Raw genomic sequence first — 19,958 nt, 5'->3', positions numbered from 1 at the left:
ATGGTTCAGTGATTTTATGTGTGTACTGAGGAGAGGAACTAGAATTGATTATGATATAAATGGTATCAAAAGAACTTTTAAAAAAAAGACCTAAGGTAATTGCACACTATAACATGAGAAAATAATATGGTCATGAATATTGAAAAAAAATGCTCATGAAATCCTCCACTCCATTAGTAGAAGCCTAGTGTTCAGAAACAGAGTGTTAATTGCACTTTGCCCTTAATACATAATATTTAGATTACCGTGTTCTCTTCTGGGTATTTTATATATATTTTAGGAAGGCCACTGACAAACTAACAGGATGCTAACTAGAGTGGGAAGAGGTGTGAAATTATGTCAGTTGAGTATTAGTTGAATGAAACTGAGATATTTAGCCTAGAAAAAGAAAACACAGGGAATGTGTCCTCATATTTAGGGCATAGCAAAGAATAACAAGTTGTGCATAATAGATTTGTAATTTCATGTGCAACTTTTTTATTATATTATATTACAGAAATGCTTATTTCATTAAATAATTTTTTTAAAAAGACTGTCCTATGGAAGAGGGATTATATTTACTTACTTAGTCTGAGTGTAAAGATCTAGGAACAACAGATGGAAATTATAAAGAAGCAGATTTTTACTTGATGTAAGGAAAAACATGGTAATTATTACAATGAGGGTAGGATTTGGTGGGAAAGATAATGAGCTCAATTTTAGACATGTAGAGTCTGAGGTGTCTATAGGACATTAATTTGGAAATGTCCTTGGATTCAGTATAAGAGGTAAAAAGAGAGACTAAGCTTAGAGAGATACAGCTGGGAGTCATCAACATAGAGGTGAGAGTTGAACCTATGGGAATTAAAAAAATCATTAAGAAATGGAATGTAGAGAGAAAACAGGACACGGTCCTAAGGTATATCCATACTCTGTCACTAAGGATCTATAAACAAATACTAAGTTAGAGAGGCATCATGGTATAATAAAAAGTGCACTGTGTTTGGAGGCAAATCTGGGTTCAAATTCTGGCTTTGCCACCTACCATATGTATTCTCTTGGGCAAGTCCATTTTTATCATCTATAAAATATGAGATTTCACCAGATGACCTCTGAGGTCCCTTCCAACTCTAAATCTGTGATCCTGTGAATGCTTACTCAAGCGATATTGTAAAAGGAGATTAACGTTCAGGTATGAATTGGATTAGATGACCTTTGAGGTCCCTTCCAACAGTGGTATTTTATGTTATATGACCACCATTACATTTCCAAAACATTCACCAATTCAAGCTCTCATTAAGTCAGAAGGCCTTCCCCTGATTGGCCTGAATCAGTGAGATTTTATCCCGTATAGACTTTATTATATGCAAAATATAATACAGTATTAGATGATGAGAAAAGCAACATACATCCTGTGCCTGGAAACTAGACTTCCAAAAGGATGTCATCAGTGTGACTCAATCTTCATTTCTAGAATAAAACTGGTTTATCTCAGACAGAAAGAGGTAAATGTAGCAATAATTAGTTTTAAAAGCCTGACAATTAGCCACCCAAGAAAACAGGCAACTGGACTAGATTCTAATTCATGGTGGATAACATGGGATTTAATTTGAAAAGGGGGAAAAATTCAATTTTAGAGCCTGTAGACGCCAGTGGATTTTCTCTGTGTTCTCTCCTATAGTCTCATTTCCCCAACTTTCTGTCCATATGGACTTGCCAGAAGGAATTCTGAATTGATTATATTTCCTAAGAAGTTTACTTGGTGGGTGGCCAGTTTTGTTTAAAATCTAGCAATTGTGAATTCATTCCAAATTGTTGATTTCAAGTGAAAAATCATTACAGTAAATTTAGAGTTGTAAGCTATAAATAACTTATGGTAAACCTGCCTTAAGATGAGGCCTCTGCAAATGCACTGCACCTAAACTGAGACACAGATAATTGGAATCACAAATGGTAGAGAATTTAGAGGATATCAAATCTGTCCCTCACCAACCCCTCCTTTTGCTTTAGAGATGAGGAAACTGAGGCCCAGCAAAATTGTGTTCTGTGTTTAGAGATCATATGAACTTTGAGAACTACTGAGATCTTGGTTGGGTTTGCCAGCCTCATGGGATAAAGGACGTCAGCATCTTAGGACGCTATCCTTTAAGCTGCTTGTCATTATTTAAGCTGCTGGAAATATACACAAAGCATTTAATTAGCTGAAATTTTCAAATTCACTTACCAGTATCATCATCAAAATCAGCAAGGATAGATTCGATCCCGTCCTCACTACTAGCTGAGTTCTCTTGACCTCTCCGAGGCAAGCTGGCAAGTCTCCCACCAAGAAAAATTGGTTTTAAGGGCATCTTGTAGATTTTTGCAAGCAACTAATGCAAAAAAAAAAAAAAAAGAATCCACAAAGTAAAGAAAGGAATAGATTTATAGGAACAACAAATACCCAGGAGCTATTTAACAATAACAAATGGTAACGAGGGAATATGACAAATCTCTGACTTATCCATGGTTTGAGTTGTACAAATTGGTCAGTTGATTATCTGGATCTTGGGATATTTTCTTATTCAAAATATCAAAATTAATCAATTCCCCTGATAAGGCTCTGTAATCCAGTGTTCAAATGTTTATAATTTTGTCAAGGTGAGTACTCTCTTGACTGATTTCAGTAATATTAGAGGATAATTAGTCCCTCTGAACACAGCTAGTCTTTCTTCATTAGAAATACTCTCCATTGGGCCTATCTGTGAAGTCTTTCCAGCTTGGTAGTACTTTCCAGAACCTCCTTTCCATTGGCATAGCCTTTACTATACTTCTCACTATTCCTCAGCTATGAAACTTCATCTTTCATCTTTGTGCCTTTGGACTGGGCAGCCTCCATGTCTGAACATCCTTTCTCACCTTTGCCCTCACTGAGTAGCACATTCCTTCCTTAAAGATGAATCCCAGCATCATCTTCTCCATGATGCCTTTACTGGTCTTCCCAAAATTGTTTGTGCCTTCCTCCCAAACTACCACATATTTAACTACTATGTATTTGGCATTTATTAATCTAATATCTGTGCTGAATATAATTTTATGTGTATTTCAGGTTTCTCTCATTAGCATCTTGTGAATTGGGATAATTTCATTCTTCACACTTGTATCTCTAGTGCCTAGCACATAGTAGACTAATAAAAAATACTTGACTGATTAAGAAACTGGGGTCAACTGTATGCCATAGTGAGGCATGACACTCAAATTTAGTGGAAGTGACCTATACAGTTGTTGCTTTTCTTTCTTCCTCTAAAATGCAGTCCTTAGATGGAGTATGGCAACGCATTGAATATAGGCATATTAGTTACCTAAGGAAAGGAAACTAACCAGGATTCTCTCAGTTTTGCCAAGTGAGTAGGGAAGAGCCCAGCACCAACACCCTGCCCACAGAGACTTTAACCTTTACCACAGCTGAAAACACTGAAGAGGCCACAGACACTAGAACCCATAATCATATGGGTCAACAATGTTGCATAGCATTTGCACTACATTATATAGGTGAAAGAGGTTTTTTAAAAGGTTGTTTTTGGGGGACTGGGGTATAGGGGATAAGCTCTATGCTGAATCTATCAGTATAACATTATTTCTCTGGGAAGATTACTTTTTGTTAACAGGCAAGAAGGAAATGCTTCCAAAGCATGAAAAATATTTCTCTCCTCCCTTGCCCTATCAAACTGGCTAAAGAGACAAGGGACACAGATGGGCTGTAAAGGTTAGGAAGAAATCCAAGGATATTGGGAAAGGGGGGAAGAGAGAGAAGTGCTATTGTGGAGACCAGAGAGGAGGGGACCAAGAAAGAGCAGTTCTGATTTTTCTCTTCCTTAGACCCCCAGTTTTGAAGTTTTCTGAGATTCTCCTCTGTTACTATGAAACTCACACTCTTGGGACAAAGGAACAAAGTGTATCTCTCTCTCTCCCCATTATCAGAATATATTTCTCATCTTTTCCCCATCTTCAACAGCTAAAGTGGCAATGAAAAGGGAATATGATAATTTAGAGAATGAGTCTTATTCCCCAGGCCAGCTGTTTCTTTGTTAATTAGGTTGTCCTAAGTCACCGAGGGCCTAAAGCTCATAGCAATTTATGTCTACTGCTCAAAAGTGTTTCTCAAAATGGGATCCCAGGCTTCAGAAAAGAAAAATAAAAAGTCCTCATTCATCTTGAATTTTCACATATAGACATTTTATTTGAAAATTATAGATCATAGAATAACAAGTTTAGATCCCAAAAGGTAGTCTTTGTACATAAAAATATACAATTTTAAGAAAAATCTGCTTTTTTCCCCTACTTCAGCTCCAACTTCTACTAGGTCCAGAGGAGCTACCCCTCAACTCTTTCTGAGATCATAGAAGTTGGTATAGACATGTTTGGTTAATAAAGAATTTAATGCTTATAAAATATTGGAAAACTTGGGTCTCAGTCATATACAGGGTAGAGGTCGTCTTATCTTCTTTCTTAATTTCTACAACAGTTTTCACATTGATGCTTCCCCCTATTGGAGCCTTCTTGTCCAGACTCTAGCCTTTCTGTCTTTTCAATACAGGTTATATTTATGACAGCATGGGCCCTGAAACCCTGACCTACCTGGGAAGTTATAAGCCTCAAAAAGGCATTCTTAGCACATTACTTGTTCTGGGCATTCAATCAATGAGCTCTTCTATTAGACTGTAAGCTCCTTGAGGGCAGAAAGGCAAAAAAGTTTATATTTGAATAGAGGAGACATCATGTAAATAACTGGGAATCTCACTGGGAAGGCAATCATGAGGGCAGGGAAGTGGAGACCTGGGAAAGACTTCCTGAGAAGGTAGAGTTTGAGCTGAGTCTAAGGAAGACAGGGTAGCTAAGAGGTAAATGTAAGGAGAAAAATTGTTTCAGGCATATAAGATATCTAGGGCAAACCCACAGGGTTAGGAGATGGAATGCTGCGTGGCAAGAAGGCCAGTGCACCTAGACCATAGCATGCAAGAAGTTGTAAAGGCATCAAGGGACCAAGCTGTGAAAGGTTTTAAGCAATAGAGCACTTTATATTTGATCTTGGAGAAAACTGGAAGCCAATGAGTAAGAAGGAAGGGGTAGGGGCAGCTAGGTGGTGCAGTAGACTGAGTAGACTCCACTGGCCCTGGACAGGAGAACCTGAGTTCAGATCCAACCTCAGATACTTGACCCTTACTAGCTGTGTGACCTTGAGCAAGTCACCTAACCGCAACTGCCTCACCTCTCTCTCGAAAAAAAAAGAAGGAAAAACACGGTCACACATTTAGTGAAGGCAAATTGGAAGAGACAGGCTGTATGACAGTGTACTTCATGAATATTTGATGAATAAAAGTGGTATCATTCTTCTTTCATGAAAGAAAAAAATGCTTTATCAAGTATATTTTTGACTGGTCTTTTTCATACATTTTAGCCCTTTTAACTATAAAGTGAGGGGAGGTAGGAGTAGGAGAATATAGCTAAAGGGATGGAGAACTATAACTAGCTTTGTCATAACCTTCTGCGAAGCACATTTTCATCTATAAAGAACTACATGTGGTGCACGAACTGTGGCTTAATCCCCACTGCTATATGACTCAAGAGTTTTATTACTATGACCTTGCTTTTAAGAGTCCAGAAATTTATGAAGTTATAAATGTGGCCTGTTTAAATTGGTCCCATTGAAAGGCAGTACAACTTTTGTGGCATCCATTCATTCTCACAACTGTCACTGATTTTCTCCTTAATTCTCTTTCTTCCTTTGAAAATGTCCCTGCCCAAAAGAAAGATTTTTTTAAAATTAAGGGCCAAAACCTCATAGTTTAAAAAAATCTAAGAACATATAAGTTTTTTAAAAACCTTTAATTTAGTCAGGTCTTTTTTAAAAAAGAGAAACAGAAAACATGACATTGTGTCACTTTTTTGAAAGAAAAGCAACATTAAATATTTAAATACGAAAAGTAATAAAAATTATTTCCATGTTTTGACCAATTAAGGAAGAATCACAGAAGAGATAAAGAAGAGACTGACAAAAAATATACAGAGAAGCCAAATGAGAACATACAGAAAGCCTGGTATCCACACACACACACATACACACACACACACACACACACACACACACACACATAACTTGGGGGGAATAGATACATAGGCCCTCTATTTTCCATAATATTCATATATTGTAGCTACTATGTTACTGCTTCCTAAGTCTTAAGGTCCTGTTGCATTTTCACAACTATAGGTAAACAGAGACTTTCCCCCTTCTCATAACTGCTTAAAAACCAGATGATTTTAGCCAAATTTGACTCAAAAGACGTTGTTTCCTTACCTCCAGTACAGGGTCTACAGACCCATAAGATGTTTGTGCATAGCTTTCAAGGAGTCTGTGAACTATGATGGGGAAAAAAATTATACCTTTATTTTCACTAATTACTTCTTGGAATTTAGCATTTCTGTCAATGATTTTAAATCAAAATAATTTTAAGAAGGGATCTATAGAGAGTCATATTTCAGAATCCTTGAGTTAGTATATAGTCTCTAAGTGCCATCAGTGATCTATGAGACTTATTGCCTAGGTCAAGGACAGTATCCAATGAGTTTTTCTTTTTCTTGGGAAGGGTAGAGAGAGGAAGAAGTCATCACATCCATTCCCTCATCTCCCTAGGACAGCAGAAAGTGTAGTAAGCAAAGGGCGCTATCTAGATACATGACACCAATTTCTGCCTGGGGTCAATTCAGACCCAGAGATCTAAGGAGCCTCCAGAGACCAGATGCTCATTTTCACCATACCTGAGAACACTTCCTGAGGTAATCAAGAGCGGGAAGGCACAAGTCAGTTGATGTTGATGACCCTAGCACACAATCCCCGATCTCTTTACATTCTACTTCTCCTAGAGGACAGGAAGATAAACACAAAAGGGTTAAAAAATGCCAGCAAACCATAGCTGGCCAGACTGCTGAGAGATGACTGTAATAGAAACCATCAAGGTCCTTACCAATAATAAACCTTATTTCTGCAAGGGAGGTTATGCTTCCTCTCTGTTGCTGGGAAAATGTCTATTTTGTTGCCAATGATCATCACTAAGTAGCAATGACAGAGATTGGGGAGACACTGCACATCTGAGGGGCTGGGGATGAGGAACATTTAATTGAATTTAAATTATTTCCATCTGTTATTTGTCCATATGTATAATCTGTTACTCCTGTGGCTTCCAGGTTTCCTATAGGTAAACAGCATTGATCATATCTGCGGATTGTAATCACTTCTCTTCCTTTGTAATTGTTCTGCTTGTGCATCTTAATAAAATCATTGTGCAGTATTACAATTGTTTTTAATTATCCACATTTATAGATAACTAGCACCCACCCCTGTGGGTAAACAGAGATAATTACTAAGTGTTGGGTAAAATTCAGAAGCAATAAGCAACGAGGAATGTTTTCTTCTTGGGAAAAAAAAGCACATTCTTTAAATTAGCATCTCTTAACTTATGCGGAAAACAAAAACCTATTCTTAAAGGTCAAGTTCAAGAGGATGATAGGCAGGCATAAATCCTTTGTTTTCCTTCGCATCTAATATAGATTCACTATTTTAAATTAAGTAAACCAATCATTGTGCATTAATTGTATAATAATATTATAAATTGGATGGACTCCTGAATTTTCATGACATGAATAAGAACTGCTCAGGATGTGTAAGCATGGATAAATTGTGATCCTCATCATTGGAGGGAAGTCTTGAAAGGAAGAGAAACAGATCTATTTGAATATTAATTTTAGAAAAATATAAAAATGCAAATGAAAACTTCAGGCTACTTTCTAATATACCCTAGGGAGACTTAGTTGAATATAACATTAAAGAAGAATATTAAAGAATTTTCTTTATAATACAGCACATGAAACTGGAAAGATGTGAAATAAGTGATTAAAATTATATATGATACAGCAGGCTACATCCAATATTTAATTCTAGGCATCACAGTTTAGGAAGGATATAGACAAAATAGAATGGAAGAAGTTGACCAGGATAGTGAAAGGACTGGTGAATATATCATTGAGAATCAATGGGAGAAACTAGGGATATTTACTGCAAAGAAGAGAAGAGATGGGGGCATATAATAGTTGTCCTTTGGGTATCTGAAGGGCTGCAATGTTGAAGAGGGTTTCTACTTATTCTGCTTGGCTCCAGAAGGTGGAACTAATAACAATGAGCGGGAAAGTTTCAGAGAGGCAGAATTTAGCTTAATGTAAGGGAAAAAATTATTATAATTAAAACTGGACCCAAAAGTGGAATGAGTTACACCAAGAAATGGTGGGATTCCTCTTGTTGGGATCTTAAAGGAGATACTGGATGACCTTTTGTTGGGAAAGTTGGAAAAAGGATTCAGATGGCTACAACTCAGGCCAGAATAAGTTCTAAGATGCCTTCCTACTTTTAGATTCTGCCTTTCTGAAATCTCTTTTTTTCAGTAGCTTTATTAGTGTACTACATTTATATGGTCACCATGATTCTTCCCATTTCCTCCTTGCAAGTTAGCTCTTACAAGCTTCCATCCTTCCTAAGATGACTTTAAGAGCTTACCTTTGGGATAGATTATAACCTATGAAAAATATACAATCCAACAGAATTTTGGCAATACAGATGACAGAAATTGCCAAGAAGCCACCTGACCTTGACCAGTGTTAGCCTTAAAGCACTAGATTGCATTTTACATTTCAGGGTTCAAGTCCATCTCTAGCTCTCCATAGGATCTGAATAATAATGTCACCCTATTTGTGTCTTGTTTTCTCATTTCAAACAATGCAGAACTGTCAAGAACATTGAGCTTTCAATAAGAATATTCAGTGCCATATCCTATGTTTCTACAAAACTGTTCCCAAATTCTATACCATTGGAAATCTAAATTCCTGGTAGACCTATGATTATTTTTTTGTAATTATTTTTTAATAAGATAATTTCCAAACTTCTCAGATGAGATAAACCTGAACCTGAGATGAGTTTGGGTTATATTACATACTACAATAGTGCATGTTATAGAAAATTTAAAATATACTGAACAGTAACTTGAAAGGGTTTAAATATGATGGGTCAGAGTTTCTGTATGACTTGGGGTTTCCTTTCTCTTGGAAACAAATTTTACAAATAACAAAGGTTAAAGGGACCCATTCAAAATCATATCCTTCAGACCCCTGAATTAAATTTGGACCACTGATATTCTGGTCTTCAAGAAAGTGGTTTCATTATGACTCAAAAACAGAAGTTAAAAATAGAACACTTTATTTTGTGTCAAACAAACTGAATTCATGTTCTGAGTCTACTGTTCATTAACTGTGGGACCATGAAAATTATTAGGCCTCAGTTTCCCTGCATGTAAAATGGGCATATCATTCCTTATGCTCTCAAGGTTGTTGAGAGAAAGAGTATTTTGTAAACTATAAAACAGTAGTCAATAGATGTGATCTACTATGATTTCTGAATATAATAATATTGTATGTTGTCAGAATTAAGAAGACAGACTAAAGCGACTTGAATGTTCTACAATGTGTTTCTTCATAGGCCTAGTCTCTGCATACAGCTCCAACAGCACCATACTGTAATTTAGCTCTGGATAGCATCCAAGCGACTTTCATAATAAGCGTTTTGGTTCTGGTACGTCACACACACTGTTTACCATCTGTTCAAGTCTTAGGATGCTTACTTCCTCCTAAGCGCACAGTATGCCTAGCGACAAAGGGCTTGGCTTCCAGACAAATACCATCATGATAAGAGAACGTAGAGATTTAGCTAAATTAAATGCATTAGAAAGTCACATTTACCCAATCCTTTGACAAACTTCATAAGGCACATAATATAACTGGTGGCTGCATTGGCAAACACCTGGATATTGTCTGTGTTCAGGAAGGCTTCAAAGACATCAAATACAGGGGCCTGACCTTTTCCTATGGAAAGAGAAACACAGAAGGTAAATTTGTCATCTTTGAGTTTAGCCAAATCAAGAGCATCTCTAAAGCAACTCCCCAAAAGAGCTTTTGGAGAGAGACAGTCTTACCCCTGAATTGACAACTACTCAGAAAAAGTCCACTGGTTTCCAGAGACCAGACTCATGAGTTTGCCTGCAAATATTGTTCTGCTAAACAAGCACATTGCAAGTGTTTAGATGCTAGGCAGGGATACGTGAGGAGAGAGTTGAATGAGTATTAGAACTGAGGCAACATGTGAACCCAGCAATGAAATGAAGAATTTGTGTGTAGTCAGACTCACTGGAATGCTGTATCAATGGTAGTTACAGAATATCAATATGCATTGAGAGGGCTTCAATATAGTCTTATGGGCTGTGAGGGCTGGAACTTTTTGATGGTATTTTGACCTAGCAAACGTGGAAAGGAAGCCAGTACTTCTGTGGGTAGAGAGCCCAAAGAATTGCCATTTTGTGGGTTCTCCCTTCCTTCCTACAAAGCTGACTTGTCATTTTTCTGTTTGCAGAGATGACATGCCCTAGCCTCTTTTGGAACTGAAATCTCCATCCCCAAACACTCCTGCTTTTCCTTCTGTTATTCATCCTTTGCTAACTCTCACCTCATTGTATGTGTAGAAGGAGTCACATGAGCATGCTGGTTGGATTGCAATTATGCTCTCACAGTTGCAAATCAATCCTTCTATTCACCTTGGATAGACTCTCCAGCATATTCCTCAAGTGGCAGTTCCAAACTTCCACCCTTTATCTTCTAATTACCTCTCTCTGTCTCTGTCTCTCTTTCTCCCTTTGTCTCTGTTTATGCCTCTATATCTCTGTTTCTGTCTCTGTCTCTTATTTTCTGTCTCTGTCTGAATGTCTCACTTAGAAGATGATCTTGCTCCCTGATTTGCTGAGGCAATTAAAACTATCCATTATGAATTCTTCTTTATTTTTTTACATCTTTATTCATCCTTTCCTCCTTTGCTTTGTATTCAATAGCTGGATGAGTTGGTGGCCTTTCTAAGACCAATCTGTCATCTTGAGGTTGTCATGCCAACTCCTCCCATGTGTCACATGGAAGCTTGTCTCTTTGATCATTTCCTCCCTCTATTTAAACTTCAATCTCTCCCTAGCTACTATCACTTCCTTTTTGCTTGTTAACATGTTCAGGTCTCTCCTAAATTTACAGAAGCATGTGATAGGGACTGAAAAGGAAAGAATCATCCAAGTAGCCTTACCCATGGAATAGTCTCCTATAAGATATTCCTTCATTTCTGATTTATTACTGCTATGCACTGTTTCCAGGGCACTGAATAAGGGCCTCCATCCTGACTGGATCTGAGTAGAACATACTTCAACCAACTCTCCTATTGATGTGACTACCTGAGTTAAAAACAAATGAAACAAACAAATAAAAATGTTAGCTCTTACAACCCCTCACTCAAGAGATGAAGTAAAATCCTTGGGAAGGACAATGGCTCCCTCCCTGTTATCTTTTTCCTCTTTCCTTCAGAGATAATGGTCAAAGAAAGTAATTTAGCATGGACAAACTAGATTTCATCTCCTTCATGTTGAGAGGATCAGAGATTTAAAGTTGGAAGGGATCTTAGAGGTAACCTAACTGAACCCTGAAGAAACTGAGATTTAAAGAGATCAAGAAACTTAGGTTAAGAAACCCAAAGTCATATAGATAGTAAATGGTAGTCAGAATTCATTGTCCTGGGATCTGATATCAGATCATCCCACATTTCCCAGCCCAGCTAGAGTGCCTTGGCCTTTAAAGCTAAAATTTCTCAAGTGTGTTGGAAGGTTAAGAAATCTATCAGCTCTAGAGGCTATAAGGTCTATTGGAAATTTTACTTCAGGTTTTCTGAGGCTACTGACAGTGGTTCCCTATCGGCTACTAACAATGTGATCCTGAATAATTCACAAGTCCTCTGAGCCTTAGTTAACTTCCCCCATAAAAAGATGAATTGTGCTAATAGGATTCTAACTTTTCAAACTTCAGTAACATTATACAATTCTGTAATTTCCAAGCATTACTTTTAGTCAAAGGCATGAAAATAAGCAATAATAATTAGTGTCCAATATCCATCAATATTCTATATAATTTGGTAAGAAATAGACATTAAATCCTGTCTTAGATGTTTACATGCTCCAAATGGGAAATAAGTAATAGTCCTCTCTTTGCCCCTTGTTACTCATTGACTTCCTTAAAAACACCAGTACAAAATCTCAAATATTTTATAATCATGGAAAATATGTAAGGTAGTTGCTAATATCATGATAAATCCATAAAAGAATGCCTCCTTTGGGTTTGTCTTTTTTAAACAAATTTCCCTCTTCACCAATCTTCACTTCTTTCCAAAATTTTCCCCTACACATTTTCTGGCTATTTCCTTTATGCCAAAATGTGAGGGTGGGAGATGCAGGCAATGATGAGGTTCAGACTCTGGGAACTTCTTGAGCTCCCCTGGAATTTCCTCACTTAACCTGGCTTTTCATACTCAGATTGAGCTCTCTTTGCTTCTCCTCACAGAATCTGACTTTCCATACTCAAACTGAGCTCTCTGTTTCTCCTCACAGAATCTGACCTTTCATACTCAAATTGGATCTCTTCCTGTATCTCCTCACAGAATCTGGCCTTTCATACACAGATCTGTGATCATTGTGTGTTATCCCTTGATTGCCCTACCTGCTTTCCACCCAAACCCTCCATTGTCTATCTCCTGATAGCCTCCAGGTGTTTCCAGTCTTTGACCCTCCTTGGACTTCTCAAGACCCTTCCTAAACCCCTCCTCCCATCACCCTGGACTACCAGACCTCCCCCTCCCCCCCAGATCCCTCCTATACTCTTTTCTGTATTTAAGTCCCACCTTGCCTCCATGAAGGCGCTCAGATGCAATCCAGCTCAGACTCTGTCTAGCTGGGATTGTGTCTGGCCCGCTTGTGAATACAAGCGTTACAAAAGCTTAGGCTCCTTAAGAGGCAACCCAATTAGGTGAATCCTTAATAAACTGTTTTCTTTGGCTTTAAGAAGGCTTGAGTCGAATTCATTTGAGCACGACCCAGACCGTCGGTATTTTGGGGTCCCCATCACCACCAACCTCATCAGCAATGTCTAGAATCATTTTGTCCCTAGAGAGGAGTGGCAAAATCATAGTATAGAGAAGATGAAAGGACAAGCATGGAAGTCAATAGGGTCTGAGTGACCAACCCAAGAAAGATATGAAAATGGAATCTCAGAGTTGGAAGGGACCTCAGATTAGTACTAAGAAACATGGTACTTTTGAACAATCAGTAACATAAAACTTGGAGGGTACATTTTAGGTGTCATACTGACTAAGATATAAATAACCAAAAGCTCGTATCTGGAGAATTTTATGACAGATGTTATAGTGCATCTCGTATATTATGGAGTGGCAGGAAATCTCAACTCATTTCTAGTGCTGCACAGTGAATGACTTCCTCTATGAGGTTTCTCCCACCCCACCCTAGGTTTAAGTACTATATAGTGGAATAATTCCAAATTTCTACCCGAATCCAAATTACCCATTTGAAAAAACAGAAACCAATTGTGCCTGTACTGCTTTATCATAGTCTAGCTTGAAAAGAATTAAGCACATAAATGTTTCTTTTTCAGAGAAAACTAAGAGGGTCAATTTTATTATTTGACCTATTTCATGCTAAAGGAAAGGGCTTTTTTGTGGTATGTAGATGCAAATCTATATAAACTATGTATGCAGAATTGGTTTTCTCAGATCCCTACAGACTCCTGGTCTCCTGTTGTATTTTAATTCTATTGAACTCTTTCTTCCCTGTTTGATCCCAAGAGAAGAGTCATAGATTTCCCCTTCTTATTCAGGCAGCTGTGTTGCACATTTTGTTTTGTATCTCTCCCTTCCTTCTCCCCAGTTCTAAGGACTGTATATTCTAATGAAGACTGAATATGCTTTGAGACCTCCTCTCTCTTCCTGCTCTTTATTTTATTAAAGTCTGCTCACTTCCTGTCTCTGGTGTAGTTTCCCATAGGTATACAATGGATTAAAAGACCAGGGTGCCTATTAGTTTCCTTGGGATTCTTTATATGTTATGGAGATTGTTTCTCCTAAGGACAGAGCTGTCTGTGATAGACTATGAACAACTTAGTAATCAAAATATGGTCTTTGCATGCCATGAAAATCAGCACTTCCCTACATTAAGCCAATATCAAGTTATTTTTTCTCTTGATTGATTGAGGTTATTATCATATAAGAGGACTTTTGTAACACAATTAAATAAAATTAGTAACAGTGACCACATCTGAAAGTGAAATCAATATTTCACATTTTTGTATTACCTCTCTGTTTAAAGAAAAACAATCTATTTTGTCTCCCTCCAACTCCTACCCCATTAAAAATAAAAACAAAATTTATGTAACAAATATGCATAGTTATTAAAAATGTCTTACACCTAGAATGGAACTCGAGGACTGACATTCCTTTAGAGACTGACAATACTTATTAAGCACCTACTATGTACAGAGCATAATACTTCATGCTGGAAGGGATACAAGTTTTAGTAAGACATGGTTACAGACCTCAAAGAGATAGTGAAGTAGAAAGCTAATATGTCTGTTTTTAAATGTAGGGGTTAGGGACAAGCAGCGGAGCAAGGAAAGAAGAAAAAGAGAGGATATCTATGATGAATATGTTAGAAAAAATAATGAAATAAGTAAATACTTTGGAAGTAACAACATCACTCTTTCTCTTCTCGTGTCTAGTGTGAATCCTTTCACCATAAATTCCTGGAGTAAGCAAGTTGATTAAAATTCCCACCAAGTCTGGAGGACTCTCCCACATTCTGCCCACTGAAGCTATGCACCTGATCCTGGACATCCTCATCACACAATTCCAGCTGCATGATGCGTTCAAAGGGACGGAACAGTGCTTCGTTGAAATGAAAATGAGGGGGCTCACTCCAATCTGTCAGAACCTCCGTAAGGATGTCATGAATGAAGGAGACTGCTTTCTGAGAAACATGCCTTTCCTTATGGCAGGCAGCCTGCAATAGGGAAGAGATCAAGAGTGGAAGAGCAACAAAGGTTTAGGTAAGTCCAACAAATCTTCCTAAAAGGATTCTTAGCCCATACGAGGATCAAATTGAGCAACTGACTGCAAAATTCTAAGGGAATTTTAGGAGTTGGGCTTCCAATTTGAGCACTAAATGCATTTTTCTAGAATATATCCAGTTCATCAGCCCAATCCCCAATTTAATAGATATGCCAAAGTTCAACTGTTACAGGAAAAAAAATCAGAGGATCTGATTGTTTCTGTTTTTTTTTTTTTAATTTTCTTTCCATTCCATTGTGGAAATGTATTCTCCAAAAATAATGTTTTTGAGACACATCAAATCCATTCCTAGGCTTGTCACCTACACTTTTAAAAAATGCTTAGCACTTAGACCTAAACAGAATGCCTGGCACATAGTACAAGCTTAACAAATGCTTGGTGACTTGACTTTAAAAATAGACAACTCTTCTGAGACTGTTTCACAAAAAGTCAAATCACTATTACCCTTTGTCCCCCACAAAGTGTTCTCGAGTGGTTGAATTAAATTCTGCAGAATACATTTTGACTGTCTGATGAAAGGTGCTATGTGGGAACTGTAATAAAACTGAGGAAAGACACTGCAGAGCAAAGCATCTCCAGGCGTCTGAGAAGCAGACAGTTAATAACCTTTATTGAGCTTTTTGCAGGGCACTATCCCAGGTACTAGAGTGAGTACAAAGTTAGTGGAAGACATAATTCTTAGCCTTAAGGAGTTTAGTGTGACAGACTAGCAAGAACATAAAGACATTTTTATACTCCAACTGACCTACTTTTCCCAGAGGAGGAATGGGAAATTGCCTGTTTTTTTCTTTTTCTGATGTGAGTCAATACTGGATGCTATTTGAAGGAGGTGAACAGTTCTGTAAAGTACCGTATTGTATATCACTGTAGGGGAGACGGACAGAGTTAGAATCAGTGTCTTCTCTGTCCCCTTGATAATGACACTTCAGATACTACATATGGTGTGACTTTTATAAAGTGATGCAATTAGTTTTGTGCTGTGACTTATGGAATGCTATTACTATACAGAAGTAATTATGTATCAGGAGAGGCAGGGTGGAATGGTGGTTAGAGAAGCCAGTCTCGGAATCAGTACGACAAGGGGTCATGTCCCACCTCTGACACATACTGGCTTTGTGACACTTTGTGACAAAACAACCATTTAATCTCTCCAGGCAGCTGTCTAAATTACAGAGGAGCTGTCTGTGTGCACCAGTAGAGGGAGTTTCCTATTCCATTAAAATCACAGGTCAATATGTATATATAAATGTCTTAGTGCAGTTTAAAGTTTGAATTATGTTCAATTGCCCTAAGACTTTTGGAACACCCTTGATATAAATGTACACACGTGTGGATATAGTGAGGTACAAATTAGTAATTATTCTACATACATGATATGAGGGGCCTCTCTATAATCTGTAGGAACCTCCATAAGGTTCTGTACATACACATACACATATATGTAGACACACCCACACTTATTTTGGACAAGATTTGTGATCCCATTGGAAGAGTTAATTCCCTCTAAAAATGCAGAGGCAATTATTCTGTATGTACTTACATATATTTGTACACACACACACATTTCACATGTGCTTGTCTATAAAGTATGAAATATGATAGAACAATTGTCTCTGCATGATATATGCATATGTACATACACATATATGTGTATATATGCATATGTATGTGTGTGTGTGTGTGTGTGTGTGTATATTGCTGCTCTTAGGATTTTTCTATCCTGAAAGTGTCTGGAGTTATCCAGGTCTTTCCTCCTTTCTGCAAACACTCACCTCTACTAGATGAGGAGCCACAAGGCTCCAACAGCGCATGAAATGGAGGAGTGGCCGAGATTTACTCCGGACTATCCTGAGCATTGAATCCCCGAGACGGAACAGGTGGAGAGCACTTCTCCTATCCTGTGTGGATTTAACTTCTCCTATAAGAAAGGAGACAAAACCTGAAACCAGGAACAGTCGGTCCTTGGCACCATATACATAGGATAAAGGGCAAAGCATTATTAACATGTTCAGTACGATGATCAGTGGTATCTCAAAGCCCTCAGATGGAGAGTGTTAGCAAAAAAAGAAAAGTGACAAATATTGGAAGGAAAATGGTCACATTAACACGCTATTGATGAATCTGTGAATTGGTCTAGCCATCTTGGAAACAATTTGAAACTGTGCTCCCAGAGTTACTCAGCTGTGCATTTCCTTTGACACAGTGATATCATTACCAAGCCTATACCCAAAGAGATCAAAGAAAGATGAAAAGGACCCATATGGGCCAAAATATTCTTAGTTCTTTCTATAATGGCAAACACCTGGAAACTAAGAGTGTGGCATTATTTTGGGGAAAAGAACATCACAGCGCCATCAGAAATGAAGAAAAGTATGGCTTCAGAGTGAACTGGGAACACTAGTTTTAGCACCATAAAGCAGGGTAAAGTGAGCAGAATCAGGATGATGATTTATATAATAACACCAATGCTGGGAAGATGAACAACTGGCTTACAAACTCGGATCAATGTAATGAGCAGCCAGGATCCAGAAAACTTATGATGAAGGATGCTATCCATCCCCTGACAGAGATGCAAAATGAGGCATGCGTTTTTACATGGCCAACGAGAAAGTTTGTTTTGTTGGCTAAGCGTATTTCTTATGATAGCTTTGTTTTTCTTTTTATTTCCAACTGAGGGAAGGGAGGCATATGGGAGAGAAAATAAATACTTGTTAATTGCACAAAAACAATTAATTAAATTAATTAAAAACAAATAAAAAGTATAAATTACTCTATGGCAAAGAATCAGACATATTTGATAGCTTACCATAGGCACACAGTCCTCCAGACACTCAATAATAACTCAGTTCTCCAGAAGAATCTACATTCTACTTGAGATTTCTTGAGTACTAAGAAAAAGCCAATAGCCTATGTCTACTGTCAAGCAAGATTCAGCTTAATGAAAAGCAGAACATAGGCCTATGAGGAAGAAAAATATTAGCCAGTCACTTTCTTGTTTTTCTAAGTTGAAATTTCATTGTGCAATAAATCTAGTGAAATTTATCCAAATAAAGCGACTAGTGATTTGTAGAGATGGTGGTACTAGGTCAAACTAGAAATGCTGAGGCAAACAGTTTGTTGTTTTTGCTTTAGAGAATAGTAGAGCCATTAGATGACCCACAACTCAGCATGAATACTAATTAGCAGTGTAAATGGCAGGTTTCATCACACCCTATAGCTTCAGAATCTCTGGGGACCCTGGGAATGTGGGTATGTTCAGAAAAAGGCAGGTAAGATTTTTAATGATTTTTTTTTTAAAAGCAAGGAAAACTCTGATTGATTTTCTCATTTCTCCTGTGTTTTCCTAGTGCCACTTTAGCAGTCCAAGAGACACGCTGACATTATACTGTGTAGAATGTAATTTATCTGAACTCTGGCCAGCATCTGATTAGTGAAAGGGTGCAGAGAGATGATCTGATGGTTGCCAAAATCAGCTTTTCCACCTTTCTTCCTGACATCAGTGATAATGGTTGTATCTGACATCTGGAACTATTTTTAGGTTGTCCAGGTGCTAAGGAAGAGTTCATGGAGGCATATAAGCAGTCACAGAATTCAAGGATCATATATTTAGAGCTTGAAGGAAAGCTGAGAGGGCAACTCCCACCCTCTCATTTTATAGATGAAGGAACTGTGGCCCAAGGAAAGGAAATAACTCATTTGGGGTCACAGAACTAGTAAATTTCTTAGTCAAAATTCAAACCCATATCTTGCTAATCCTGAATCCAGTGTTGTATCCTACCTCATGTCATGCTATAATTCTGCCTATGCCTGCCTCTAGTAATTTATGTCATGAAGCAGTGATACAAATTTAAACTTAGGGTTGCTGAGTAGCCTAATCAGAAAGGTTCCACAATTTCTAAATTGCAAAATGTTTAGCTCTGCAGTGAAGCTATGGAAAGTCTGCCTAGGCAGTATTTATACTATGGGGACAAAAGAAGGGACATTGTATCTTCCCTCACCTGGAAATAATGACTCCATCTTTAAACTGGCCTCCATTTAAATGTAAAATGAGTAGTCATGTTCATTTCTCCCCAAACTTCTGGGTTTATGTTTTGTCCTTCTCTACTTCTCTACTTGCCATGCTATTCATAAAGCAAAGCAAAATTATATTTCTTTCTCTCCCCAGGGGAAAAAAACAGATGAGTGATCCCTAGCTGCCTCCAATACCAATTGCAGACCTGGGATAATTGGTCACCATGTTTTCTGCTTCCTTTGCTCTCTTTCTTTACATACACATATATACCCATAGTGTACATACACACACACACACACACACACATACACACACCTATATATTCTGAGTCAACTTTGGGGTGATAATTATACACACATGTATACATATGCATATGTATATACATATGTGTATATACATATGCATATGTAGATATACATATATTATCTGTATATATGCATATAATCTGTGTGTGCATGTGTGTACATACACATATACAGAGAATGTTCTACCTACCTCCTTAAGGAAGGTATACATATATACACACATGGCATATGTATATACACATACTTTTTTTTATTATTCAGTCACGTCTGACTCTTTGTGACCCCATGGACCACAGCACACCAGACCCTTCTGTCCTCCACTATCTCCTGAAATCTGTCCAAGTTCGTACTCATTGCTTCCATGACATTATCTATCTAATCCTCCACCATTCCCTTTTCCTTTTGCTTTCAATCTCTCCCAACATCCAGGTCTTTTCCAATGACTCCTGTCTTCTCATTATGTGGTAAAAGTATTTAAGCTTCAGCTTCAGTATTTGACCTTCCAGTGAATAGCTTGAATTAATTTTGTTAAGGATTGACTGATCTGATCTCCTTGCTGTCCAAGAGACTCTCAAAAGTTTTCTCCAGCACCACA

The 19,958-nt window shown here is 37.7% G+C and overlaps 1 protein-coding gene across 9 annotated transcripts in view; it reads right to left on the bottom strand.

Moving 5' to 3' along the window:
* ARFGEF3 (ARFGEF family member 3) overlaps nt 1-19,958 on the bottom strand; it is a 220,633-nt gene that overhangs the window by 29,442 nt on the left and 171,233 nt on the right. For all 9 annotated transcript variants that reach the window (XM_072643438.1, XM_072643432.1, XM_072643433.1 and 6 more), the window contains 6 exons: nt 16,819-16,964; nt 14,799-14,978; nt 11,174-11,318; nt 9,796-9,918; nt 6,772-6,872; nt 2,204-2,348 (listed from right to left, as the gene is read on the bottom strand). In XM_072643438.1, coding sequence (XP_072499539.1) covers nt 2,204-2,348; nt 6,772-6,872; nt 9,796-9,918; nt 11,174-11,318; nt 14,799-14,978; nt 16,819-16,964 — 840 coding nt within the window. The remainder of the gene's footprint in view (nt 1-2,203; nt 2,349-6,771; nt 6,873-9,795; nt 9,919-11,173; nt 11,319-14,798; nt 14,979-16,818; nt 16,965-19,958) is intronic.

The sequence above is a fragment of the Notamacropus eugenii genome, chromosome 2 (genome assembly GCF_028372415.1).
Source record: "Notamacropus eugenii isolate mMacEug1 chromosome 2, mMacEug1.pri_v2, whole genome shotgun sequence".
NCBI lineage: Eukaryota > Metazoa > Chordata > Mammalia > Diprotodontia > Macropodidae > Notamacropus > Notamacropus eugenii.
The sequence above is the reverse complement of the archived record's forward strand: the minus strand, read 5'-3'. Positions and strand labels throughout refer to the sequence as shown.